At 38.5% G+C, this 24,923-nt stretch overlaps 1 protein-coding gene across 5 annotated transcripts in view; it reads right to left on the bottom strand.

The window, feature by feature from the left end:
• Positions 1-24,923, bottom strand: part of LOC117300700 (insulin receptor substrate 1-like) — a 119,561-nt gene that overhangs the window by 30,427 nt on the left and 64,211 nt on the right. For 2 of the 5 annotated variants that reach the window (XM_033784441.1, XM_033784444.1), the window contains exons 7-10: positions 23,823-23,921; positions 10,613-10,696; positions 6,083-6,211; positions 3,349-3,477 (exon numbers count right to left, since the gene is read on the bottom strand). In XM_033784441.1, coding sequence (XP_033640332.1) covers positions 3,349-3,477; positions 6,083-6,211; positions 10,613-10,696; positions 23,823-23,921 — 441 coding nt within the window. The remainder of the gene's footprint in view (positions 1-3,348; positions 3,478-6,082; positions 6,212-10,612; positions 10,697-23,822; positions 23,922-24,923) is intronic. The other 3 variants (XM_033784443.1, XM_033784442.1, XM_033784445.1) reach the window with 3 other exon arrangements.

Genomic DNA, 24,923 nt, shown 5'->3' with positions numbered 1-24,923 from the left:
TATGATGATACAAAGAAAAACAAATGAACATGTCAGACTGTGTCGACCTTCCTTGTTCAAATCAGAGAAGTACCAACAGACATGCAACTTTGTAACTGAAAAACAAAGTTAATAATAAATAAATAAATAAATACAATTTGACAAACAATTACCTAGTCCAACTACTTTAAAAGGAGAAATGCCTTTTAACACACTGAGCTTTGTACAGAGGTTAAAAGTCTTTCAAAGCAAACTCAAAATGAAAGCAAACAGAGAATAATACAAGCTAAGTTGCAAACGTTGCAGGCCTGAGTCTCATAAAGTATCTTGAATGAATCCTCCACCATGCATCATGCAGACAATATTTAAAGGGAAGGTACACGTCTGGTAGTTACTCAAAACAAATATTAACTTAAAAACTGACTTGGTAACGAGCATTGGAGAGCTGTTCACAGTAGTGTAGGCCTATAAAACACTCTGAAGTAACGTAGTTTTTGAGAAAGAGGTAATTTCTCACTAAAATAATAAAAGACTTCTAGCTAGAAGTCTTTTATTCCAATCTGAAAGCACACAAATTCGCCCAACAAGGGTGTTTTTTCTTTTATCATTTTCTCGCAACTTCAATGACCGATTGAGCCCAAATTTTCACAGGTTTGTTATTTTATGCTTATGATGGGATACACCAAGTGAGAAGACTGGTCTTTGACAATTTCCAAACGTGTACCTTCCCTTCAAATCCTTGATTTTGGAAACCCTTTGAACTACATGTACATGTAAAGGTGCTTGCTACAAACTTCATTGACACCTCGATCAAATCTACCACTGAAAATGTTGGGCTTTTTCATCATGCACTAGCTAGCCACAAGTGAATTTATGTGTAAAACCACAAGATATATGTAGCTTAACCTTCATATATTTCAGAATCAATAGACGATGTGACCTGTGACATCACATCTTTACAAAAGAGCCACAGAGCCTGGACTTCCTGTATAGCCATGATTTGTACACAGCTCAATGGAAGAAAACATAAAATCTTATGTCTTATGAAGATTGCACTGTCTAATTCTTATCAACTTTTGATATGATGAAAGGGGGCACATCTCAAAACTTGTCTAGCTTTTACTTTCATAACTCTTGGTTTTACAATGTATGTGGAAATTATGACACAAAATGTCAACTTTCCCATAGGACCAGTGTAGTATCTTGCCTGCCAGAATACTCATGAGGTTCACATGGTCAATACAGTAGACTCTTATGTTAAAAAGGTCGCTGGGACTGGCCAACTTCCTCTTTAGAACAGCAAGGTTGTTATAAAAGGACATAAAAACAAAGATACACAAAACAACAATTTGGGACTGCCAGAATGTACTATTTATATTAAGCAGAACCTGTTCTTAAAGGGAAGGTACACGTTTGGTAATCGTCAAAGACCAGTCTTCTCACTTGGTGTAAATTTTGGGCTCAATCGGTCATCGAAGTTGCGAGAAAATGATGAGAGAAAAAACACCCTTGTTGGACGAATTTGTGTGCTTTCAGATAGGAATAAAAGAGTTCTGGCTAGAAGTCTTTTATTATTTTAGTGAGGAATTACCTCTCTCTTAAAATATATGCTACTTCAGAGGGAGTCGCTTCCCACAATGTTTTATACCATCAACAGCTCTCCAGTTCTCCTTACCAAGTCAGTTTCTAAGTTAATATTTGTTTTGAGTCATTACCAAACGTGTACTTTCCCTTTAACCATGCTTTTTATAAGAGCTGTCAAGTACAGTCCTCAGAGATGGTAAACTCTGACAAAACTTGATGATGCGTTTCAATTAATGCCTGTTGACTTTTGCTATGAAGACCTTCATCTATTTTGCAAATTACTCCAACTCAGCTGTTTAAACTCGGTTTGCCTATTCCAATGATGAACAAAAGTCATTTCGTTCGTCCTACAGTCCCAAATCCTGCAAAATCAGACATGTCAGACAGCTTTCTGAATAGGATTTTTGAGGATTTCCCGGGTTAAGCTACATGTAGTATATGGGTCTGGCTTAAAGCCACTGGACACTATTGGTAATTGTCAAAGACCAGTCTTCTCACTTGGTGTATCTCAACATATGCATAAAATAACAAACCTGTGAAAATTTGAGCTCAATTGGTCGTCAGAGTTGCGAGATAACTATGAAAGAACAAAACACCCTTGTCACACGAAGTTGTGTGCTTTCAGATGCATGATTTCGAGACCTCGAATTATAAACTTGAGGTCTCAAAATCAAATTCATGGAAAATTACTTCTTTCTCAAAAACTACGCCACTTCAGAGGGAGCCGTTCCTCACAATGTTTTATACTATCAACCTCTCCCCATTACTCGTTACCAAGTGAGGTTTTATGCTGATAATTATTTTAAGTAAATACCAATAGTGACCACTGCCTTTAACATGTTGGGAGAAAAAGAGAATATAGCCTTCATTTTAGTTTCTATCCATCCTTCCTCGTGTACCAATGTCTGAATTCCTGTGGTCCAGCATACTTGACCAACCTATCGATTTTCATTATAACATCTCATAACTTGCGCTGCAGTTCAGAAAAATCTGCATTATCCTCCCTCAAAGCAAACACAGTTGGAGTGACCGTGCCTTGTCTGATGCGGCCCCCAGGATATGAAACAGTCTTCCCAACAACAGAAAATCACGCGCAGTACAGATTTTTAAGACATCACTGAAATCTCACCTGTTTACAAGAGCTTTACGGCGCCAGGCCCGATACTTAACAAGGGGCAACGGAGGCGGTTGCCTCCGTGCCCCCTGGTCATTGCCTCCGTGCCCTTGAAATGCTCCAGTAGAAACTTACAAATTCCTCAAAGGGTGCCCTTTACCAAAGAGAAAATGCCTTGAACATACAGGCCTGCGACGCCATGAGCAATGACACTTGTTGGAATATGGTGCCATTTAAATGTTCTGATTGATTGACACTGGCTGCCAATTGACAAAAGAACCAAGTTTAAAACACTACTCTACATCTACAAAGCTCTGAATGATCTGTTGCCGGTCTACCTGAAAGACAGCATTGACACCCATATACCATCAAGGGAAGGCCTACGATCAAACCGGGACGTTGCACGTCTTACCATCCCAAAGAGTAACAAACAAATAGGCGATGGATCGTTCAGTGTGTTAGGGCCAACTCTCTGGAACCAGTTACCACAGACCATAAGATCCTCACCAACAGCTTTCAAACGCAATCTCAAAATCTAACTATTCTAGTGTGTTATAACTGCTAATGTTGTTTTTGTTTGGTTGTGAAGCGCAATTATCGTTTTTTGAAATGCGCTATATAAGAGCTGTTATTATTAGTAGTATTATTATTGATTGATCCCTGTTTCTTACCTAGCAAGGAGATGATCACTGGGGCTGGTCCCATAGCTGGGATAATCATCGGACAGATTGGGGTCAGAGGCATGCATAGTCTGGGGATAAGAAACATAACGGTCGTCGGGAACACTGAGGGGACTTTCACTGTGGCAAAATAAAAAAGCACATCCAAGTCAGACATTAATACACTGGAGAGAATAGAGGGTTTGATGGGTAGGGGTACGGTGAGGAAGGTTAACATGTAGGTTAGGGGTGGATTGTGTGGGTTTTTGATGGGTACAGGTAAGAAGATGTATTGGGCAAGGAGGTGGCAAAGATGGAGTTTAATGGGAAAAGGTAAGGAAGTTGAACAAGCGGTTGGAGGAAGATGGGTGTTTGATGGGTACAGGTAGGAAGATGTATGGGGCAAGGAGGTGACTAAGATAGGCGTTGATAGGTAGCGGTATGGTAAGGAAGCTGAAGGAGACAAAAGGGTGGAGGAGAAGATGGGTGTTTGATGGGTAGAGGTAGGAAGATGGACAAGGCAAGGAGGAGGCTAAGATAGGTGTGATAGGTAGAAGTATGGTAAGGAGGGTGAAGGAGACAAAGGGGTGGATAAGATGGGTGTTTGATGGGTAGAGGTAGGAAGATGGATGCATCAAGGAGGTAGCGGAAATGGGCGTTAGATGGGGAGAGATAGGAAGATAAACAAGGCGAGAAGGTGGCAAAAATGGGTGTTTGATGGGTAGAGGTAGGAAAATGTTTAAGGCGAGGAGAAGATTGGGTTTGGAGCAAGGGAGGAACAAGATGGGGTTTTGATGGGAAGATGTTTGGTAAGAAGGTGGCAAGGTATGTAGGTATAGAAGAAAGGAAGGGATTGGTAGGGTATTATAAAGGTATTGAGGCAATGAAGCTGAACCAGCCAGGACCCAATTGCAAGACTGCTTGAGAAATATCTTTGCTAAGCAAAATTTGAGTGGGGCACCAGCCTCAACAACGCAACCTTAACACAATTTTGGCTGGTAACCTGTTTCTGCTAAGCAATACTTGTTTGCGCTTAGCAAGTTGTTGTGCTTACAGACTTTATGGATTGGGCCCTGATAGGATAATCTCCTGGGTAAGAAGGGGTGTGATCAAGAGGAAAAAAAGGGAAGGTAAAGGGAAGGAGGAAGGAAGAAATCAGATAAAAATAAAGTAACAGACATGCTGATCACCAAATCATTTTCGTGCAAAAATTCTATAAAAATAATAATCCTGCCACAATTATATTGAACGAAACATAAACATTGCTGGTGGTATTGGTAAAGATAAATAGCAGGTTTCCAGGAATCTCATATGTGCCATTGAATTCAAAATGTGCTTTAATTTTCATGTTCATCTTTCAGGGAGCTCAAACAAATTATGGTCGTTCTTATAAAACCGAGTCTTTTAAACCAGTGATGAGACTCTGCATTAATCCTGCATTGAACATTTTCAAAACTAAGCACAATTCTGAATTCAGTAAAAACATAATAAAAAACTCTTAAACCTCCTAAATCATAAGAATGTCAGCTGCCTGATGCTTTTTGAAAACATATTAACTTCATTCTTTTCATTTTTCAGAGTTTCATAAAAAAAGGACTGATTGTACATGATCATGTTGCTTTGGAGAAAAGTAAACGGTTCCAAAATTGTGTAAATACTGAAACAATCCAAAAAATATTGGAGTAAATAAATTTTTAAAAATCAGAAAATGCCATCTGTATGACACTCTTTTTTTGAAAACATAATATTCATTCCATTCCTCTAAATTGTAAAGTTTCATAAAAAAGGGACTGATTTGTACATGATCATGTTGCTTTGGAGAAATGTAAACTGTTCCAGTATTGTGTACAAATACTGAAACAATCACAACAATAATAGAATATGTAAATAAAATAAACCTTAAAAATGCCAGCTGCCTGACACTCTTTTTGAGAAAAAAAGAGTAACTCAATTCTTCTCATTTTCAACGTTTCATAAAAAAAAAAGGAATTATGGAACAGCATTTGCTTTGCAGAACTGTTAACTGTTCTAGTACCCATGGTATTGTGCGGGTGTCAAGAAATGTATCAAATTCTGACAAAAGACGACAGTTTTCTTTTCTTGTCTTGTTCACATTAGAATTTGTGGTTACAAACACATCTGAGTTTTAACCAAAACTTTCTTGAAATTGACAGCAACTCAGTGAAGCTTCTCATATTTATTTGTATTGACACAAACTTACTTTTAAAAAAAAAACTTCAGAAGTTGATATACTCTGAGCAATCCATAAATTATGCAAAATGAGTTCAACAAAAAGAAAGAAACAAAAAATCATGATGCTAAACAAAACAAAAATGGATACGATATTTGTTTTCAATAAACGGAAATTTGCATCGGGGATAAAGAAATTTGATTTTTGGTTTTACTCATATACACCAATGTGTGTTAGCACTGTAAGCTCAGTACATACATGTACATGTGCCAGAGCTCTGTGAACAGAATAACAGGCATGTTACTCTGGTGGGATTCGAACTCACCACATTTGCAATTCACCATGGTCTAGTTGGCAAGACACTGCTCTAGAATTGCAAAGATCATGGGTTTGAATCCCACCCAGGTAATATGCCTGTGATTTTGTTCAAAGAGCTCACGTAAGTACTGAGTACGCAGTGCCTCCACACATCGGTGTACAATGGGTAAAATCAAAATTAATAAATATATATTTTGTTATGTTTGGATTATCTTAAGATGACAACTGTAGTAATACCTCAGAGGACTGTTTGGTATGGGTGGCGAGTTGGAAATGGGTTGGTTGACGCGATGCATGTTGGCGGGTCTTAGGTTCCCCGAGCTCGTCCGCTGTGCCATGGCAAAGCGCCCTCGCGTCTTTGTTGGACTGCAGAAAAGGAAAAAAGGCAACTGGGTTAAGAACAAGCGATGGCGTCAACTCTAGTAGTGCGCCACTGCTACAATTTGAGGATGAGGCGGCCACGGACACAAGTCTTTGCTGAATGATGATGAAGTGAATTAAGTTTTTCTTCCAAAGTGGAAGGCTGATGTCTTGTTGGAGAGCTGATATCAACTTAATAGAGGTTCACGACCCACAGCAGGCGAGACACTTCACGGAGGCAACGAAGGCAATTGCCTCCCTGGCCTTGGGTGCCCTTAGAATGCTCCAGTAGAAATATACACTGTCCTCAAAGGGTGCCCTTTTTCATCACGTCTACGGGTGATTGTTCTTTCTTTCCAGAAACTCAATTTAACAGGGTGATAGCCGTATGATGTTGCTATGATTGGAGGCAAAGGCTGTACATGTAGTCACATCCTGATGCTTGATTGAAGGAAGTTTTGACATCAACTGGGTTAAGATGTTGACATGTAGGCAGAAAAGTTGTAGTCCCGGCCGATTATCTACCATCCGCCAAGGTAGTAGTTAAAAAAGGACAGTTCTTTTCAGAACTACAAAATCTTCTAAATTCTCAGAAATTCTACTCCGCGGTAGTGTATAGAAAAATCCAGGTGCCCACCGGTGCCCACCAGCCACTGCTGCGGTGTCTTCAATGCCTAGATTGTGCACAAAAAGACACCGCAGTGGGTAATTTTTCAATAGAGGGCGCTACCAATTTTGTTTCGTCGGATTGGTCTATAAAGCAAGACAGTTCTCTAAAGAACGAAATCATCTTTGCAAGTAGAAACACACATGGTGTAATCGCAAATCATATATCTAAGCAAACTTGACACCACAATCTGTTACAACTTCATTGAGGAGTACTCGGTCAATGCAAAATGAAACTCATCGGCAGCACACCATAGCGTCTACCAGCCGACACACAACCAATCGCAGCTGTTCTACATCCTACATAACTCTCGAAAAGGCAATGCTCTTTCTTAAAACCATACATGTTAGCACACGAGGAACAAAGGTTAATCCTGTGAGTAGTTGTAGAACACACACAAAAGGAACAAACTCTAAAATAAAATTAGGTTATTATGATTAGGTTAGTTTTGATTATGACAAGTATAGTTCACATTGGCAGCGAAGGTGGTGTTGTCATGGACGAGGCTATCCAAATTATACCCATCAGGTGCCAAAATGATACCCGAATGGTACCAACATACATACATGTAATGGCCAAATAGTAGGAGTGCTAAAATGCCCAAGTGCCAAAAAGAGTGGGTACCCAAATAGTGCCAAAAAGGCACCCAAAATGGTACCAAAATACTTGTACTGACCCAAAAAAGGTATGCCAAAAGAACTTCCAAAGGGTCAGAACAAAAATCGTGCTGAGATAGTACCCACAATGGTACCCAAACATGTACTGCCCCGGAAGTAGGAGTGCTGCAAGAACTCAAGTGCCAAAAAGGGTCGGTACCTAAACAGTGCTAAAATGGCACCCAAAAATGGTACCAAAATACTTGTACAGCTGTGCTCGAAAGTAGGAGTGCCGCAAGGAACCAAGTGCCAAAAAGGGTCGGTACCTAAATAGTGCTAAATAGTGCTAAAATGGCACTACAGGGTGTCTCAAAAAAAAGGTAATCCTCCTTTGCAGGGTTTTTATGGCCAGACTATATGTTTACCAGCAGAAAGCATGGCATCATATTAAATGCAGTTGGTTCACTTTTAAACCCTTGTCATTCTGGCCTTCAGAATCTTTGTGGTCAAGAAATGATATGAAACCAGAAGTTTGCAGGCTACACGGGATGCCTTTGGAGAAGCATTCCCAGACCGAGAACCACCAGCAAAGACAACAATGTGGGCCAATGTGAGAAAGTATAAAGCCCACGGAAACAGCTTCAACTGCAACAAAGAAAGATCAGGAAAGCCAAGGACAGCGAGATCTCAGGAAAACATCGCTACCCTACGACAGCAATGATTGACCACCCACGGGAGACAAGTGCGAGAAGGAATGAGCCACACCACTTTTAATCGGATCACTCATCTGGACCTTCACTTCAATCTGTTCCACATCTTCATTTCCGTCATGAACTTCGGCTTCCTGATCTTGCAAGAAGACATACTTTCTGTGAGTGGCTTCTTGAGCGATGTGAGAGAGATCCCAGCAAACTTCTGGTTTCATACCTTTTCTTGACCATTCTGCTGTTATTAGCTGAACCGTTTGGGCAGCGCGCCGTATCGATACCTCTCGTCACTAACCCCTGGGAGGGATGTACTGGGAAACAACACTGATTGGCTCAGGAAATTGTACGCACTAGATGTCAAGTGCGTGCGCGCGTAGTTTTGAGATAAAATTTGTATGTTGATCACGCCCGCGTTTTTATGACACGAACACGTTTTTTTTTAAACATAAACAAAAACATTCTTTAAGACGAAATACATGCATGCGCGCGTAGAAATTATTCAATAATGAATATGTACGCTCATTAATGGCTCATTTAAATGTGCTAGCATATAGCACATTTAAATTTGCCAATTCCAGGGGTTATGATCGAGCAAGGCATGCCGGGAAAAAATGGCGCGGTGAGATGGATCACCCCTGGGAACGAAGTTGATGTAGTGCTAATTAGTCACGTAAGTATCATCTTTCCAAGTCATGGATTTGTTGACAAGAAACACATTCACACTCAGACTTAGTTTGAAGGCACTTGACACGTTAGGTATTTTCAAAGTATTCTAACTTGGCGTATCCAAACATATGCATAACATAACAAATCTGTGAAAATTTGAGCTCAAATGATCCTCAACTGCTCAAGGTGCAAGAGAATAATGAGAGAAAGAACACCCTTGTTGCATCATTTTCTGTACTTTGAAATGCTTAATAAATTGGCTTCAGCTGAAGTCTTTTATCAGTTGAGTGAGAAATTTCTCAAAAACTACGTTACTTCAGTGGGAGCTGTTTCTCACAATGTTTTATACTATCAATGTTTTATAATCCATTGCTTGTTACAAAGTAAGTTTTCATGCTAAAACTTATTTTGAGTAAAAAGTGTCCGGTGCCTTTAAACTCAAGGATTTCCTGCTTAAGAGTTTTGTTATCTCAAACGGTCCAATGGTTATAACTTAAGCAATTACAATCAGGACTCAATCAGGACTTTAAAAAATCAGGACTTTAAAAAGTGAGATAATAATATAATAATAATGACGTCTTCTATAGCGCCGGTATCCACAAAAAAGTGCTCATGGCGCTTGCTCCAATAAAAATGTTCCCCCTTGGTTGTTCTCCAGCAGTGCACAAGAAAAATTAAAAATTTCAATGTCTAGTGAATGTTACTGAAATGTCTTTGAAAAAAGATGGGTCTTCAGGGTTGATTTGAAACTGTCTTTTGTCTGGATGGCTCTGATGGAATGTGGTAGACCAATCCACACCTTCCCTGCAGCTACCTGGGCCCAATTTCATGGCTCTGCTTACCGTAAGCACAGAATCGGCGCTTACGGAAGCAGGGAATTCTGTGCTTACGGCAAGCGTATTTCACGGGTTAGCGGCGCATTTTGGCTTCTGCACGTACGTACTCCACATTACTAGGCATTCTACGCTTACAAGGCTAGTGCAGAAATTCGGCGCTTGCACGTAAGCGGGGAATCGTGATGGTAAGCGCAGAATGCGGCGGTAAGCAGAGCCATGAAATTGGGCCCTGGACTCCTGGGGGAGAACTCAGACTCAAACATCGGGGACTCGACTAAAGCCTGTGCTGCCAAAATGTAGCACACTGAGATTAAAAAGTAACAAGAAACATCTTTACCCTCAAAGATACCCACTTCCCCTGGATGAAGAGAAGCATTTATGGGCAAGCCTTTTGCTCAAGGACACAAGTGTCATGACCGGGAATTGAACCCCCCACCCTTATGAATCAGACAGAAGAACTTCTCGAGTCCAATGTACTAAACAGCTCAGCCACGACACGCCAATAAATATTTGAGTTATGTGAATTAAAAAAGTGGTATCATGCATGACCTTAGAATTTAGTGTTAGAGAATTATTAATTCTCCTAATGCATGCTTTTAAGACATGTGTGTTAAACCTGGTTTAAAATAAATAATAAAAACAAATCTAATATTAGGGGGGGGGGGGGAGTAACATGCTACCAATTTCAACCGAGCATGCAATCAATCAAAGCTATTTATCATGCGCTAATTAAGAGTCGGAGAGTACAATCCTCATGCTAGGTGGTAGGCATTACAAGTGTCCGCTATACCCAAGGTAAGCAACGCTAACATAACATAAAGGGGGGGAAAAAACGACGGCGTTAAAATAAAATTTGAGATTTGTCATCATGCACTATTTTGGAGGTTGTTATCAAATGAGGAGTCACCGTCACCATGCTGGATTGATGCGATTACCTTTCCGGGGTTCGCCCACTACGAAAGTGGGATTCTCCTTCGCTGGCAGTCCGGGGACGTGATTTGATACCATACTTAAGCAAGCTGTAGTAAAGATCATCCCCGCAATAGGCAGGATTGAAGAGAGATAAAGAAGGTTATAAACAATGAGGAAAATGGGCTGTTAAATATTTATATTGAAATTATGTTTTCCCGGTGATACGAAACACAATACTGATAGCTCACAACCCTTATTGTAGTGAAGTTCGAGAAGGAAGGTTAAAGGCAGTGGACACTATTGGTAATTAATCAAAATATTAATTAGCATAAAACCTTACTTGGTTTTCGAGAAAGAAGTAACGAATTTGATTTCAAGACCTCAGATTCAGAATTTGAGGTCTCGAAATCAAGCATCTGAAAGCACACAACTTTGTGTGACAAGGGTTTTTTTTTCCATTAATATCTCGCAACTTTGACGACCGATTGAGCTCAAATTTTCACATCTTTGTCATTTTATGCATATGTTGAGATAAATCAAGTGAGAAGACTGGTCTTTGACAATTACCAATAGTGTCCACTGTCTTTAAAATGATGGTGAAAATGTGCTATACAAAATTTCAATTGGAATTACGTTTCCATGTTTAAGAATCACAATACAACTGGCAGATTTGGAGAAAGAAACACGAAAAATGATGATGAAATGCGGCTATAAATCATTGCAAATGGAGACTTTGGACAGTTGGAACACTAGGTGGCAGCAGACTTACCAGGTAAATTTATCAGCATGTGACTGCCAAGAACATAGACCTTTTCGCAAATACCGGGGCGCGCGCGTAAAGCTTGGAATTAGGTGCATTGTGGTCCAGCTGGTATCCAAATTTGATCCATATCAATCCCACAATGCACCTCATTGAACAGTCTGCGCTTGCGCATTGGTATTTGCGATAAGGTCTATTGGTACCTGGTAAGTCTGCTGCCACCAACCGTCCCAAAAGTACCCCATTGGAATAAAGTTTTTATGTGATAGGAATCACAATAACTCTTAACAACAGATAGATTTTGAGCAGAAAAAAAAACAAGTTTAAAATGAAGATGAAAATGGGCTGTAGATATTGTAATTGGAATTACGTTTTTATGTGACATGTGACACAACTAAGATACCTCACAACCCTCATCAAAGGCAGGAGAAAAAAGAAAGAAGGTTAAAATGGAGATGAAAAAATGCTACATGTATAAATAATTGTAATTGGAATAACGTCTCTATGTGACAGAAAACTCAATACAGATGTGTGTACATCTTTAAAACCCTCACCATCATCTCCTACTCTTCTTCGGAATTCTCAATTGACCATTAACCCAATTTCATCAAGGTTTGCTCTTTCTTATGATCAACGTCTTGATGCTTGTATCTTCAGATGATAAAAGTCTTCCTTTCTTGGGTTGCATCTATCGTAGTCGTTGATTCAATGATGTTTAATATTTTTTAATCTATCCAAAAGAGACGGCACAGAAATTGCCATGTTTAGTCAATGAATGGTGATCGAAAGCACATAATTCGGCGGTGAGCAGAGCAAGGAAATAGGGCCCTGAGCTTTGGGCAGCTATACATGGGTAATATAACATGTATAAGGCGGGATATACATAGTGGCTAAGATATACAAGTAGGGTCAGGATCATGTCTACTGCACACACACACACACAAAAGGTCTTTCGCAGAAAGATGGATGCAACCCAAGAAAGGAAGACTTTTATCATCTGAAGATACAAGCATCAAAATGTCGATGATAAGAAAGAGCCAAATTTGATGAAATTGGGTTAATGGTCAATTGAGAATTCCGAAGGTAAAAAAGGAAAAGAGAAGTTGGGGGATTACGAACTGAAGAGAAGGAGATGGCATGCATGATGGATGGAGGAGGAGAAATCAGAAGCAATTAGCAAGGTTTAACGGGCAAGGGAGTCCCTGAAGTGGGCTAGAGGTGGACTTCTGGATACAGGGAGAGAGAGAGAGAGTTATTACTGACAAAAAAGTCTGAAAGAGACAAGTTCAAATCATTACATTTTAAAGTATCGGTGACTCTCATATCTTAAGAAGCTTCGAGGAACAGTACTGAAACAATCCACTAGGAATGTAGATCAAAGAGCATGATTTCGTTATATCTGACAGAAATACCTTTTTTTTTTTCTTTTTTGTATCCATGGGCAGTGGGGTTGAAACCATCCCTGTGGAATTTCCTGTGGGTTATTTTCCTGGAAATTGGTTTTGTACAACCTGTACAGTAAAACCTATCTGTTGTATTACACAGTTTGAAGATAGAATGCCTCCCTTAAAATGTTAGTTTTTGAGAAATTAGTAAAAAAAAATGTTACAAAAAGACATTTTACATTTTAAAATAATGTCTGTCTCACTGAGACGAAAATTATTTGTAAGGCTTGATTAACTCATTTCTCAAAACTACAGCACCTCTCTCAGTAAAAAATATTTGAAGGGGAAGCCTTTTACCATCATCATCTTAAACCCATATAAGTTGAACGTAAATCTGTGGACATTGTGTTTTGTGTCCTACCGACAGTACCCATACCCTTTAACTTAATCACCACTAATTAATGCTGCTGGCTTACAAGTTAATTTTCCAAAAGATATTAATTTCATACAAGGTCCCAACTCGGTTAGTATCAGACACTCTTTTCAACATCTCAGGACGGCATTATTTCTTCTCTCTCTCTCTTAGATTTTTCTGAGCAGGGACAAAAGACCTGAAGCGGATTCTGAAGCAAATCGCGGAAGTCACCGCAAAATACAAGTATTATATATTTTATGAAAACAGCAGGCACTTGGCTACTGGACAGGCAGTTTGGAATAAAATGCAAGCTGGGAGAATGATAGAATTTTTTATGATCAAAGAATCGCAGATGGGTATTTTACAATCGAGTGGCTGAACACAGCAATGGATCTTGAACAAAATAAACACCTCTTAGAAAGCAAGATATGATTGTATTAAACAAGTAAAAACAAAGTATTAAAGGCAGCGGACACTATTGATAAGTACTCAAAATATTTATGAGCATAAAACCAAACTAACAAGTAATGGGGAGCTGTTGATAGTAATGTGAGAAACGGCTCCCTCTGAAGTGACATTAGTTTTCGAGAAAGAAGTAATATACCACAAATTTGATTTTGAGACCTCAGATTTAGAACTTGAGGTCTCGAAACCAACCATCCCAAAGCACACAACTTCGTGTGACAAGGATGTTTTTTCTTCCATTATTATCTTGCCACTTCGACGGCCAATTTTCACAGGTTTAATATGTTATGCATATGTTGAGATACAAAAAGTGAGAAGACTGGTCTTTGACAACTAGCAATAGTGTCCAATGTTTTTAAGTCAAGTGTAATTCTTTTATTTCCCTTACAACAATTGAAGAAGTTAACGATTTGGATAAGAGATCAGCCATAAAAGAAGATTAAGCTGTATTATTAGGATTGACTGATTGATTGATTGATTGATTGATTGATTGATTGATTGATTGACTGATTGATTGATTGATTGATTGATTGATTGATTGATTGATTGATTGATTGATTGATTGATTGATTGATTGATTGATTGATTGATTGATTAGTTGATTGGTTGATTGATTGATTGCTTGATTGAAAATAGTACCCCCCAAAATAACACAAACATCTGGAAATTATCTTCGCCCTGAAGGGGTTTGTGTCAAAGCTAACGAAGCTTTTTAAATAATTTGATTTCGAATGCAATTCGGGGAAAACGAAAAAAAGAAAGACAAATTGAGATGAACATGTTTTATTGCTAAGAACAGGGGAACAGTTTTAGGACAATTGCTAAAGGGGGAAAAAAAAAAAAAAAAAAGACATACGAAACTACGAAAAGGAAAATTGTGGCATTTTTAAGCCATCACCCAGCTCTAGGGACAGGAAGGCAATTTCGACAAAATATGGCGATAAAACTAGTCAAAGCTACATGTATGTTCATGATAGGGTTGGGGGATATGTTTAAAGGCATAGACGCTATGGTAATTACATAAAATAATCTTTATCATAAAAGCTTACTTGGTAATGAGCAATGGAGAGCTGTTGATTGTATAAAACATTGTGAGCAACGGCTCCCTCTCAAGTAGCGTAGTTTTTGAGAAAAGGGTAATTTCTCACCCAATTAAGAAAATAAAGCAGCTGTGAAGCCTTTAATGTACATTAAGGCAGATGAAAGCACACAAAATCGTGGAACACAGGTGTTTTTTTCTTTCATTATTCCCTTGCAACTTTTTACAGAGTTGAAATTTTATGCATTAGTTGGGATACACCAAGTGAAAATACTGGTCTTTGAAAATAAAGGCACTGGATACGTTTGGTAATTATTCCCAAACGTGTCCAGTGCCCTTTAAGCAGTACAGTAGCATGGAATTATTCCCCACTCTCCACAACTCTGATTTGAAGTCAAATTGAGTTTGATCTGAAGGGATTCATTTTGTTTTTTAGAAATATTGCACAGAAAGAAAAATAAACAGCAATGACTGACTTATATTGCATTTATAGGAAAGTTATGCATATTTTACTTGTTATGGTCTTCTTTAATATTCATAGTTTATTTTATTGAATGTTTCCAGTGCTTCCAGTGCTTTGTTGTTTTTTTTGTTTTTTTTTATTTCTTACTTGACAATATCTGTTAGTGGTGGTTAACCGCTGTTGGTTATCAATAAATACAAATTAATAAAAAAAAAATACAATTGGTTTTTGGAACAGTAGGTGTATACCAATAAGCTAACCTGTGAAAATTTAATTTCAAAGGATGGTCACGTTTTCGAGATACCATTGGAAATTTGAGGCGAATGTTATGTCCACGCAGCAAGTCCTTAATTGGAATACACAAAGTAAGAAAGGTTTAAATTTTCGGGCACAAGAAAACTGATATATTTTTACATACATGTAGCCACATACTTCAAAGTGAAATTTTTTGAGAGCTATTAATTTTAAGAGCGATGACCAAAGGAATACCTTCCCGCAGCCTCCGCTATCTGTTGTCAACAATTTGCTGACTTGCCATTTCTATCCATCATTTCTTCAACTCACTGCACTTTTTTTCGGTTTCTTGTCTCCTGAAAAATGCTGCATACACAAATTGATTCCTATGTGGGCGGACCTGTTTATTATATCGAGAGTCTCAGAGATGATGAATGTTTGAACCAAATATATGCTGTACACTGATGAAAGTCTTTGCGTAGGAATTATCCCTCGATGCTAGCGTATAAAGACAGGGGTGGATGATTAGGGGGGTTGAAGGGGAGGGGGGGGGGTTATGGTCATCATTTCTTATTCAAAGGAGTTACAGAATTTGTACGAGAACAAAAATTCTCTAAGATCACAGATTTACTTGATGATGAGAGAAAACATCCATTGAAATATTTCTGTCTAAAATGCTATATTTTATGAGAAATAGATAACGCTTATTTCCTGCTAGGAGCTTATCGCTCGTTGTCATGCAAAATGTGTACAGTAATCGGCTTTGCACTATTTTCTCGTGAACCAGATGGCCGATCGATCTCAAACTTCTACAGTAGTATGGTGGACTACATAAAGTGCTTACACTGACAGCAACTGTTTTGTGCAGTTATGTTCCTTTAAGCGTGTAAAGACGTGGGTGGATGTTGAGAGGGTCTGGGGGGGGATTAGGGTCATCATTTCTCATTGAGCTCGCATTTAAATTTCTTTAGCTAGGTAACTCATCACCATGTTCATGTCTTTGCTTGTACATACTTGACTCAGTTTCTGAAAATTCCCTTGTTGTGTTGTTCCTGTCAGGCAAGTTGACTGTTGCGTTTTTTTGATGCTCATTAACACTAATTAGCTGATAACAATTATGCTTATCATGTTGATAATGGAAATTTAAATTTGCGGTAACACCATGTGTGTGTCCACTTGACAGGTTTTTGTCCAGCTTACTACAGTCAAAACATTGAGACCAATTAAGAACGATCCTATATACTAAAATACTTTAGTCACAGCAAACATTCTACCTTCCTACCAGTTCAAAAGCAGGACAGTTCTTTTCAGAAATGAGAAGTCTCCTAAAAATCCCAAAATTATCAATATCTCCAAAACTGTTCACAGCACGCTCATTTTGCACTAAAACCCTTTTCACACGACAAAAACATAGCCAGGGTCCCTTGCTACAAAATTTATGAGCATGGATTGTTTATTTGTTATCTCTGTGTGTGATTGATTTTGTGAGCTTTCACCATCGTGTGTTCACACTGCAAACTTAAAAAACTAACAAGCCTTGTGAGCCATGAAAGTACTGGTAATCCTGATCATCTCGTTGGGACAAGCACCCACAATGTATGGGCAACTTCACCTAGGACGTCGGTCAATAAAAAACAAGGATTCCTTTCACACAATGATGTACCGCACGTCCTTGGTCAAAACTTCCGCTAGTGTAAGATTTTGTCAGAGGTCCGGACCTCCAACAAAATGTAGCAATGTTGGACAAGATTTTTACAAGGTACCCGGACACTCCAAAAATTTTTGTCCTTTTACAACCATGCTATAACTTAGCAAGGGACCCTGGCTAAATTGCTCTCGTGTGAAAGGGGCCTTAAGCTATCGCGTAGTCAGGGACTGTACCCTGGTAAACAAATTGTATCTACTCATTAGGCCTAGTGGTATGGTAACAAATCATGAATTTAAAATCTCTAATGGAACACGGCTGGATAGTGCAACACTAACACCAGCAGAATAAGCTTGGGGTGTCAGTCTTCGACCTATACAGTCACCATTAACTTCAAAGCCCCATAGAAATTAAACACATTGACGCCCCCAAAGTTCTTAGATCTTAGCTGCAAATTGTATTTTGGGGTATTTTATAGTTGTAGGGACTGAGTGTGCTAACCCAAACACACAGCATTTGTTTTGGTTAGTGGCTCGATGATACCGTTCAGAGTTTATGTACACCATGTTAGACAAGTTTGAGAGCAGCCAAAGTTAGTTTCACAGGCAAATTAAGGCAATGCATTGGTGTGAATGTATTAGCATACTACCTCCACATGTTAATGTAAAAAGAAATTTTAAGAAAATTTGCCTTGAACACTGCCAAGTAAACTTCAGGACTTACAATCGGATAAAAAAAAAGGAAAACAAATTCAATCCGTCAAAATAAACCACCAAATCCAATAAAACGCATTTGCAGGTGAAACGCTACCGTCTCTACTCTTCGTCTATTTCAGTATTTTCTGATCTACGTCTCCTGGACACCATTCTATAATCATAATAGCATAATTTCAAGCTTCAGAGCAGAAATCTCACTCTTTTTATCTCCACGTGAGCAGCGAGGGTTTTACTTCTGATCTTTTAAAGTCATTTAAGAAGACACCTATTCGCTCCATTTAACTATTAGAGCATGAAAAAATGCGTGCTAAATGTACCGTAAAAGCTCTGCACGATCATTTTCAGGGATAGGATTCAAGATTACCTTAGCAAATATTCCTCACTCTGGTTTTTCTCTCAGTTTTCATGACAGACGACGACAACATGGAGTGACATGTACCAGAAAAAAAGCTGCAGTTTTTAAAGTGAAGCTTAAATTGATGAAATGGTACCCTTTTTGAAGCTCAAAATGTTGAAATTTTACCCATTCCGATGTTCTCATTGTATGAAAGAAGATAAAAATTCACGCTTGAAATTTCGGAGAAAGAAAGCGAGGTGATTGCCCCCTTGGCCCTGGTCATTGCTGCAATGTTTATTTAATAATAACAATAATAACTAGAGGTACATGTACAGTTTTTGTTTACTACAAAAACAAGGTGTTCGTGGTGAGTGAGTGAATGAATTGGTGACAACATTTTACCTCATCAATCCAATGACTGGTTACGGAGTTATGATTTGTTTACAAATTAAACACCAACTTCCGGTTTGCATCGGATAAAAAGTCAAATAGGGGTTACTTTTTATGTAGCGCGTGATAAGTTTATTAAGACCTTTTAAATGATGGATGGGTTGTAAAAATCCAATATTTGGTTTAGAAGTTATGATTTTTTCAAATATAAAGTTTCAACTTCCGTTTTGAACCGGAAGGTACTGTCAAATGAGGTCACACTTGGTAGCGTTGGTGATGTCTTTTGAGTTCTTTCTTTTGACGTATAGATGATAAAAATCAAATCATGTGGTTTAGGATTTTTTTATTTTTCAAACATTATATATCAGTTTCCAACTTTAACTGGAAGTCAAGGTCAAACAGGGTCGCATATTGTATAGCACGTGATAAGTCTATTAAGACCTTTCAGATGATGCATAGATTGAAAAAATCCAATGTATGGTTCAGATGTTATGATTTTTTTCAAATATTAAACATCCGGTTTGAACCGGAAGACAATTTTGTCAGGTCACAAATTATAGCGTTAGTAATGTTTTTCAAAGCCTTATCTGACGACGTTCAGATAATAAACAACTAATTTCTGGTTCTGGGGTAATATTTTTTCAAATAATTAACTGCATCTTCCTGTTTAACTGGAGGTCAAGGTTTAATAGTCAATGTTGTGTATCGTTTCTTAAGTTGTTACATACCTACCCAATGACGTATAAATATATAAAAAACCAAATGTGTGGTTGTGAAATTATTTTTCTTTGACCAATTATTTTCAACCTCTGGTTTGAACAAGAAGCCAAGTTTAAACTGATTTCATTTGTGTAAATCCTGACTAGTTCATTAAAACCTTTCAGCTGATGTATGACTTGTAAACATTTTATAATTATGTGATGGACTATCTGAAGGTGTATAATGTATCTTATAACATCAATGCATATGTATTCCTACTTGTAGTTTTGGTGCGAGACGTTGTTCATTATTACTCAACTACTGCGATTCACCGCGATTCACTCAGCGCTCGATGTTACTAAAAACGTTACAGCGCCCTCTTTCGCTGGACTAAAGAGAGCACTTTTGGGAATTCCCGCGCTTGCACTGCATAGCGTACATAGCGTACGTTGTTGATCAAAATGGGGTAAACGCGTGGGTCAACAGGTGCTTTGACGTCCCTTTTCGACTGATGTAAAGGTCCAAATTTTGTTATTTCTGTGCAAAAGATTGAGCGGGATTGCTGTTTTACAATCTGAAACAAAAATTACGTTGAAATGATCAGTAGTTTTAAAAACATGAATACGATAAGATTTTATGAAATTTTCAAATTTTGTTTTGCACTAGAAGTATTAAAAATATTTTACGTGTTCTGTGAAGCATTTGTCCAACTTTTAATGATCTATCCGATGATGTGTAGATTGTCAAAATCCGATTCATAGTTTTTGAGTTATGATTTTTACAAATATTAAACTTTGATCTAACGTAATTCAATTCCCGATGACGTCATAATGACGTAATTAAGTATGTGTTGTCTTGATACTGAGGTTCAACTATCTGTTGAGTTTCAACATTCCATTCAATCTCAATCTTGAGTTATTCCGTAGAAAAGCTCGAAAGTTGGTTTTTTGACGAAAAAAACCCGAAGGTGAACTTCGACCCAGGGTAACGACCCGGATGCTAAGGTCGTACGATTTTGGCGTTAACTTTTCAAATGTTGCCCCAGTCTTGGTCTATCAGATGCGAAAACTTTGAACATCATAGCTTTCATATTCGTTGAGATACAGCAAAACGAAAATGGTCCCTTTTCAACTTTAAAAACCCTGTAATTTGACACCTAATGACGTCATCATGACGTAATGAAAACTGTGCCGTCTTCGTATTGAGGTTCAATTGTCTGGTGAGTTTCAAGGTTCAGTTTGGCTTGAATCTTGAGTTATGCTGTAGATAAGAGTTGACGGGAAGAAGAAGGAAGATGGAGAAGAAGAAAAAAAACAGAGCAATAACAATAGGTGTTCGTGCATCAGCACGAACACCTAATTATAACAACCAGTGTTTATGTAATGCTTTTGATACCGCAGGGCTTCTCAAAGCGCTTCCAACTGGGCCAATTAGATCATTCCTTAAACCATCTCAGCTCCCTGAGGGGGGGGGGGGGGGGGGGTATAATAGAGCCTGTGCAAATAATGTGCGTATAAGCTAAATCAATCACTAGAACCATCTCTGCCCTCACAGGTACACATTTACCCCTGGATGGAGTGAAGCAATTATAGTCAAGTTTTTATTGTTTAAGCACACAAGCCTGACAATTGTCGAGACCTGGACTCGAACCCACACTCTGCCGGGCAGAAACACCAGAGCTTGAGTTTGGTGTTCTTATCCATCCACTTGGCCACAACACCCTACAGAGGATTGGAACGAGCCTGTTCTTCTAAATCAGAGATGCCAACATTGAATTTTAAAAAAGAGTAGCATCTCCCAAATGTCAAGGGCGAGCGCAGCTTGGGCTCCCTAAACCGATCTTTCTATTACTCTCTACAATGCTAATTAGCTCATTTTCAGGCATTGTTGTGAAATAACAATTACCTGTATGCATCAACAGAACAGCTACAAATGTTTATAATGGCCAGTGAAAAAAAAAATGTGTGTACACTTGTAGATTTAGTAAATCCACAAGTGTACACACATTCTGCGCGCTCCTTCTCCCTTTGTGACGCAATGAAATTTGCATCGCACGAAGCATGCGCAGAGAGTATGACCTGGGCTAAATATATAGGGTATTAAAAGTAACCCAATCGGCCAGTCCATTCATATCTTTCTATTTTGTCTCGTCTTTTTGTCCTGTACAGTAGTAACGAAATAGGTCATATAGATCATAGCTATTAAAAATCATATAAGCTAAAGTTGTAGTCCCAGCCAATTTTCTACCTTCCTCCCAGGTAGTAGTTAAAAAACAGGACATTTCTTTTCAGAACTGAAAAGCCTCCCTAAAATGGTATTGTCGCAAACCAAATATACATACTGATACCTCACCATGCAATGCCTCAAATCATATAGACATAGGTAATGCATTCTGCTAGAGGGTAGCTGACTTAAATCTAAAAGGACTAACAACTCCTGAAACCATCATCATATTCATGAAAGTGCATGCCTTAAAGATTACTTTCTGAGTTTTGTTATTTTCATCGTTTTTCCTGTTTTCAATTTAAGATCATCTACAGTGTGTGGGGATAGGTACACACACACTCAAATAGGAGAAACATAACAAAAGGGGACTTGAAAAGGGTTCCTGGTTGGGTATAAAGATAAGCAGTTGGAAAGAGTGTACAAAACCAAAAGGAGCCGTTAAAAAAAAAAAAAGCTTCAGTAAGTGTGAGGGACAAAAGGAGGTCCCCTATTGCAAGTGTTTTTAGACTTGTTTCAATTCTGCAAATGTAGCGTGGACCTGAGTACAAGAGGTCCACATAGTGCAGACACTTTCAAGACGCACTATGTGGACTTGCAAATGTCCACACAGTTTGATTTACAGTGTAGACAAATAGGATTCTCATGAAGAAAACAAAGGGATGTCCATATAGTGACCAGCAACAGAGAGGTGCGTGTGCCTTTAAACACTCTATATTAAATATGTACACAAGAAGAGATCCAAACAATGTAGGAGCTTGAAACACTGTGTGGACTTATACAAGTCCACACAGTGTTCAATCACCACTGTTGAAGAGAATGTGCACTGAACAATGGAACAATAACACAGAGCTGTGTTGGTTGTTCTTTTCACATTTTGTTTTGTTCCTTTTCCAAATAAATATTATTAATAAATGATAATAATAATAAGACTTGTAATACTACAAGATTTCACAGGCCTGATGTACACTTTCTTCATTCATAGTCGTTGGCCATCAGTTAATATCGTCATGAATGATGCATTTGTTTTCCCCCTTCAATCTGAGGAATCTGCCAATGGGATTTATTTTCTCCTTTGTGCGGTGAAGTCCAACTGCGGACAAGTAATCAGCAATCTCCATACAAATGTACTTTAGAACCTTTCTTGCAATCAATTATTTGTTTGAGTCCATCAAGAAAGTTATTAAGAGAAAACAGTCACACAAACAAGTTCTTTAAAAGAAAATAAATCTCAAGACCACCCGTACTTTTGCCCCGATTTTGTTACGAAAGCTGTACATACAAAACCATAGAAGCATCTCTGTTTAACTTCTATTATAAGGTTTCCTATATTTAAAGAAACCCTGGTCTTTGATTAGTTCTGTAACAAACTTCAAAAGAATGATTTCCAAATTCAAGACGACTATTACCTCAAAACAACTCTCGCGTTTCCCCGAATCTGGCTTGTTTTTCAAAATAGTCTTTGCAGACATAACCAAACACTAATATTTCAAATCTGACCTTGCCTAATAGTGGAACCATCTCTATTCATTAATACTGTCCTTATAGAGCATTCCATACAACAACCAACCCCCACACCCGCAAGAAAAAAAACTAATAATCTGAATTTGATTTTCAAATGGCTTCAGAGGAAGCAACGAAACACTGAGATGTCACAAATGACCTATCTCCATCAGGAAATAGATACAAGCGATTGAACGGGACAGAAACAACAATTTGTGTTTCATATTCCACATTTGGAATGGGGCTACAAGAACAAAAATTATTAAATGAGAAAAGAACTTGGGGAGCTGAAGGTAGAAATTGATATTCCTTAAACTCAACTTGTTTTGTTTGAGATTAACCGTAAACGTAAGACTGTTGGACTTGTCCTGTCATAAGTTTACAGGCCTGTGACACTAAAACTATTGCCCTGCAGTCTGGTTTGAAATTAAAGCCCTGTATGGGCATGATGGGTGTGATAAATTCATGTGATGTCAATATAAACTGAATGGGTAAATTTTAAATGAGTTTTGGGGTTGAACAGAAAATTTACTAGAGTGGGATTCGAACCAACGAACCAACGACCTGCGGATGAATGTGCCGGCGCTTTACCAACTGAGCTATCTAGCCCTTTATTGGCAGTGTCTCTATTTTGTCAATATCTTTGTTCGGGGGTGCCAGTCAGAAGCCATACAACCGTTAAACTGCTGTGTAGCCAGGGATCACACCCAAATTACGATACAACCTGGGAAGCGGCAGCCAGGGGATCACCTTAAGGGGATGCGACTTTTTTGTTTCAGAATATCAACCACACAGGAAACTGACTGTATGGGTAAATCTTTTAAATTCTGTTAGCAGAACTGAGGAGTGACGAGGAGTGCAATTGCACTCTTTAAAAATGATTATGACTAAAGAAATTAAAACAAGGCAAAATAAATGGCATGCAGAAAAGGTTCTCAGAAGGTTTTTCTTTGGGCTACCTTGATCCACCCATCCTGGCAATATGGTTTCCTTCTCCTTCGCTCTGGGTTCGTGGGCGTATGACGGCCGCCGAGATGGAAGACGACGGAGGTGGTCCACTACGCATGGCGACATGAATAAAACGGATAACATCGTTAATAACAAGTCCTCATTCATCGGTTGTTCATTGTCATCAGAAATCAATTTCAACAGAAACGGTAATGATGTTTTACAAATTGTGACTGTTTTCAGACTCTAACTTATGATACCTTCTCCGGGAAAAAAGGCTACATGAGGATATGCAGGTTTATAGCACAGTGGTTGCTAACTGTGTAGTATATTTTCATTAGCATGGAACCAGGTGGCAATGTTTTAATTAAGAGGCCAGCAGGCAAGGAACGAGAGATTAAAACAAAAAATCAAATAAAAGAGAGAAAAACAAATGTTAATGCAAACAAAATAACATTTCAGCTTCAAGGTTGCACTGCCAAAAGCATGTTCATGCGTGGTTACAAGATGCAAATGGTAAATCCATGCAAAAAGGACTAACTCAAATTTTAAACCAGGGCCCAGTTTCATAGAGCTGCTTTTAAGCACAAAATTTTGCTTAAGCAAAAAAATCCTTGCTGACTAAAAGCAATTTTTTTGCTTAAACAGCTCTACGAAATTGGCCCCAGACCACAGGCCCAAGGCAAGCAGTTTTGGTGTCTGGCCTGTTAACTCATGACTGGAGAAGTCCAGAAGTCTTGTTTGTTTTCCCAATTGAATCATATAAACTCATTGTGCAACAACGTCTTCAACAAAATCAAGTTATTTCAACGACGTGAAATAATTCCTACTATTGTAGAATGAATCATTTCTTTTCAAATTGAGCTTCCTTGATGTGACTGTAAAGCATCAGAATAAATCATACAGGTAAACATAGGATGTCGTGGCCGAGCAGTTAAGAGCACCAAAATAAAGATCTTGTGTTTCTTAAACAATACACCATGATTGCTTCATCCTTTGGATGGGACGTAAAGCCATTGGTCCTGCGTTGCTGTGTAACCCGCGTAAAAGAACCCAATGCTGGGTTAATTATTTATCGTTTATTATTTATTTTATTATTTATCGTTAATTAT

This window comes from Asterias rubens, chromosome 16 (assembly GCF_902459465.1).
Source record: "Asterias rubens chromosome 16, eAstRub1.3, whole genome shotgun sequence".
NCBI classification, from domain to species: domain Eukaryota; kingdom Metazoa; phylum Echinodermata; class Asteroidea; order Forcipulatida; family Asteriidae; genus Asterias; species Asterias rubens.
The sequence above is the reverse complement of the archived record's forward strand: the minus strand, read 5'-3'. Positions and strand labels throughout refer to the sequence as shown.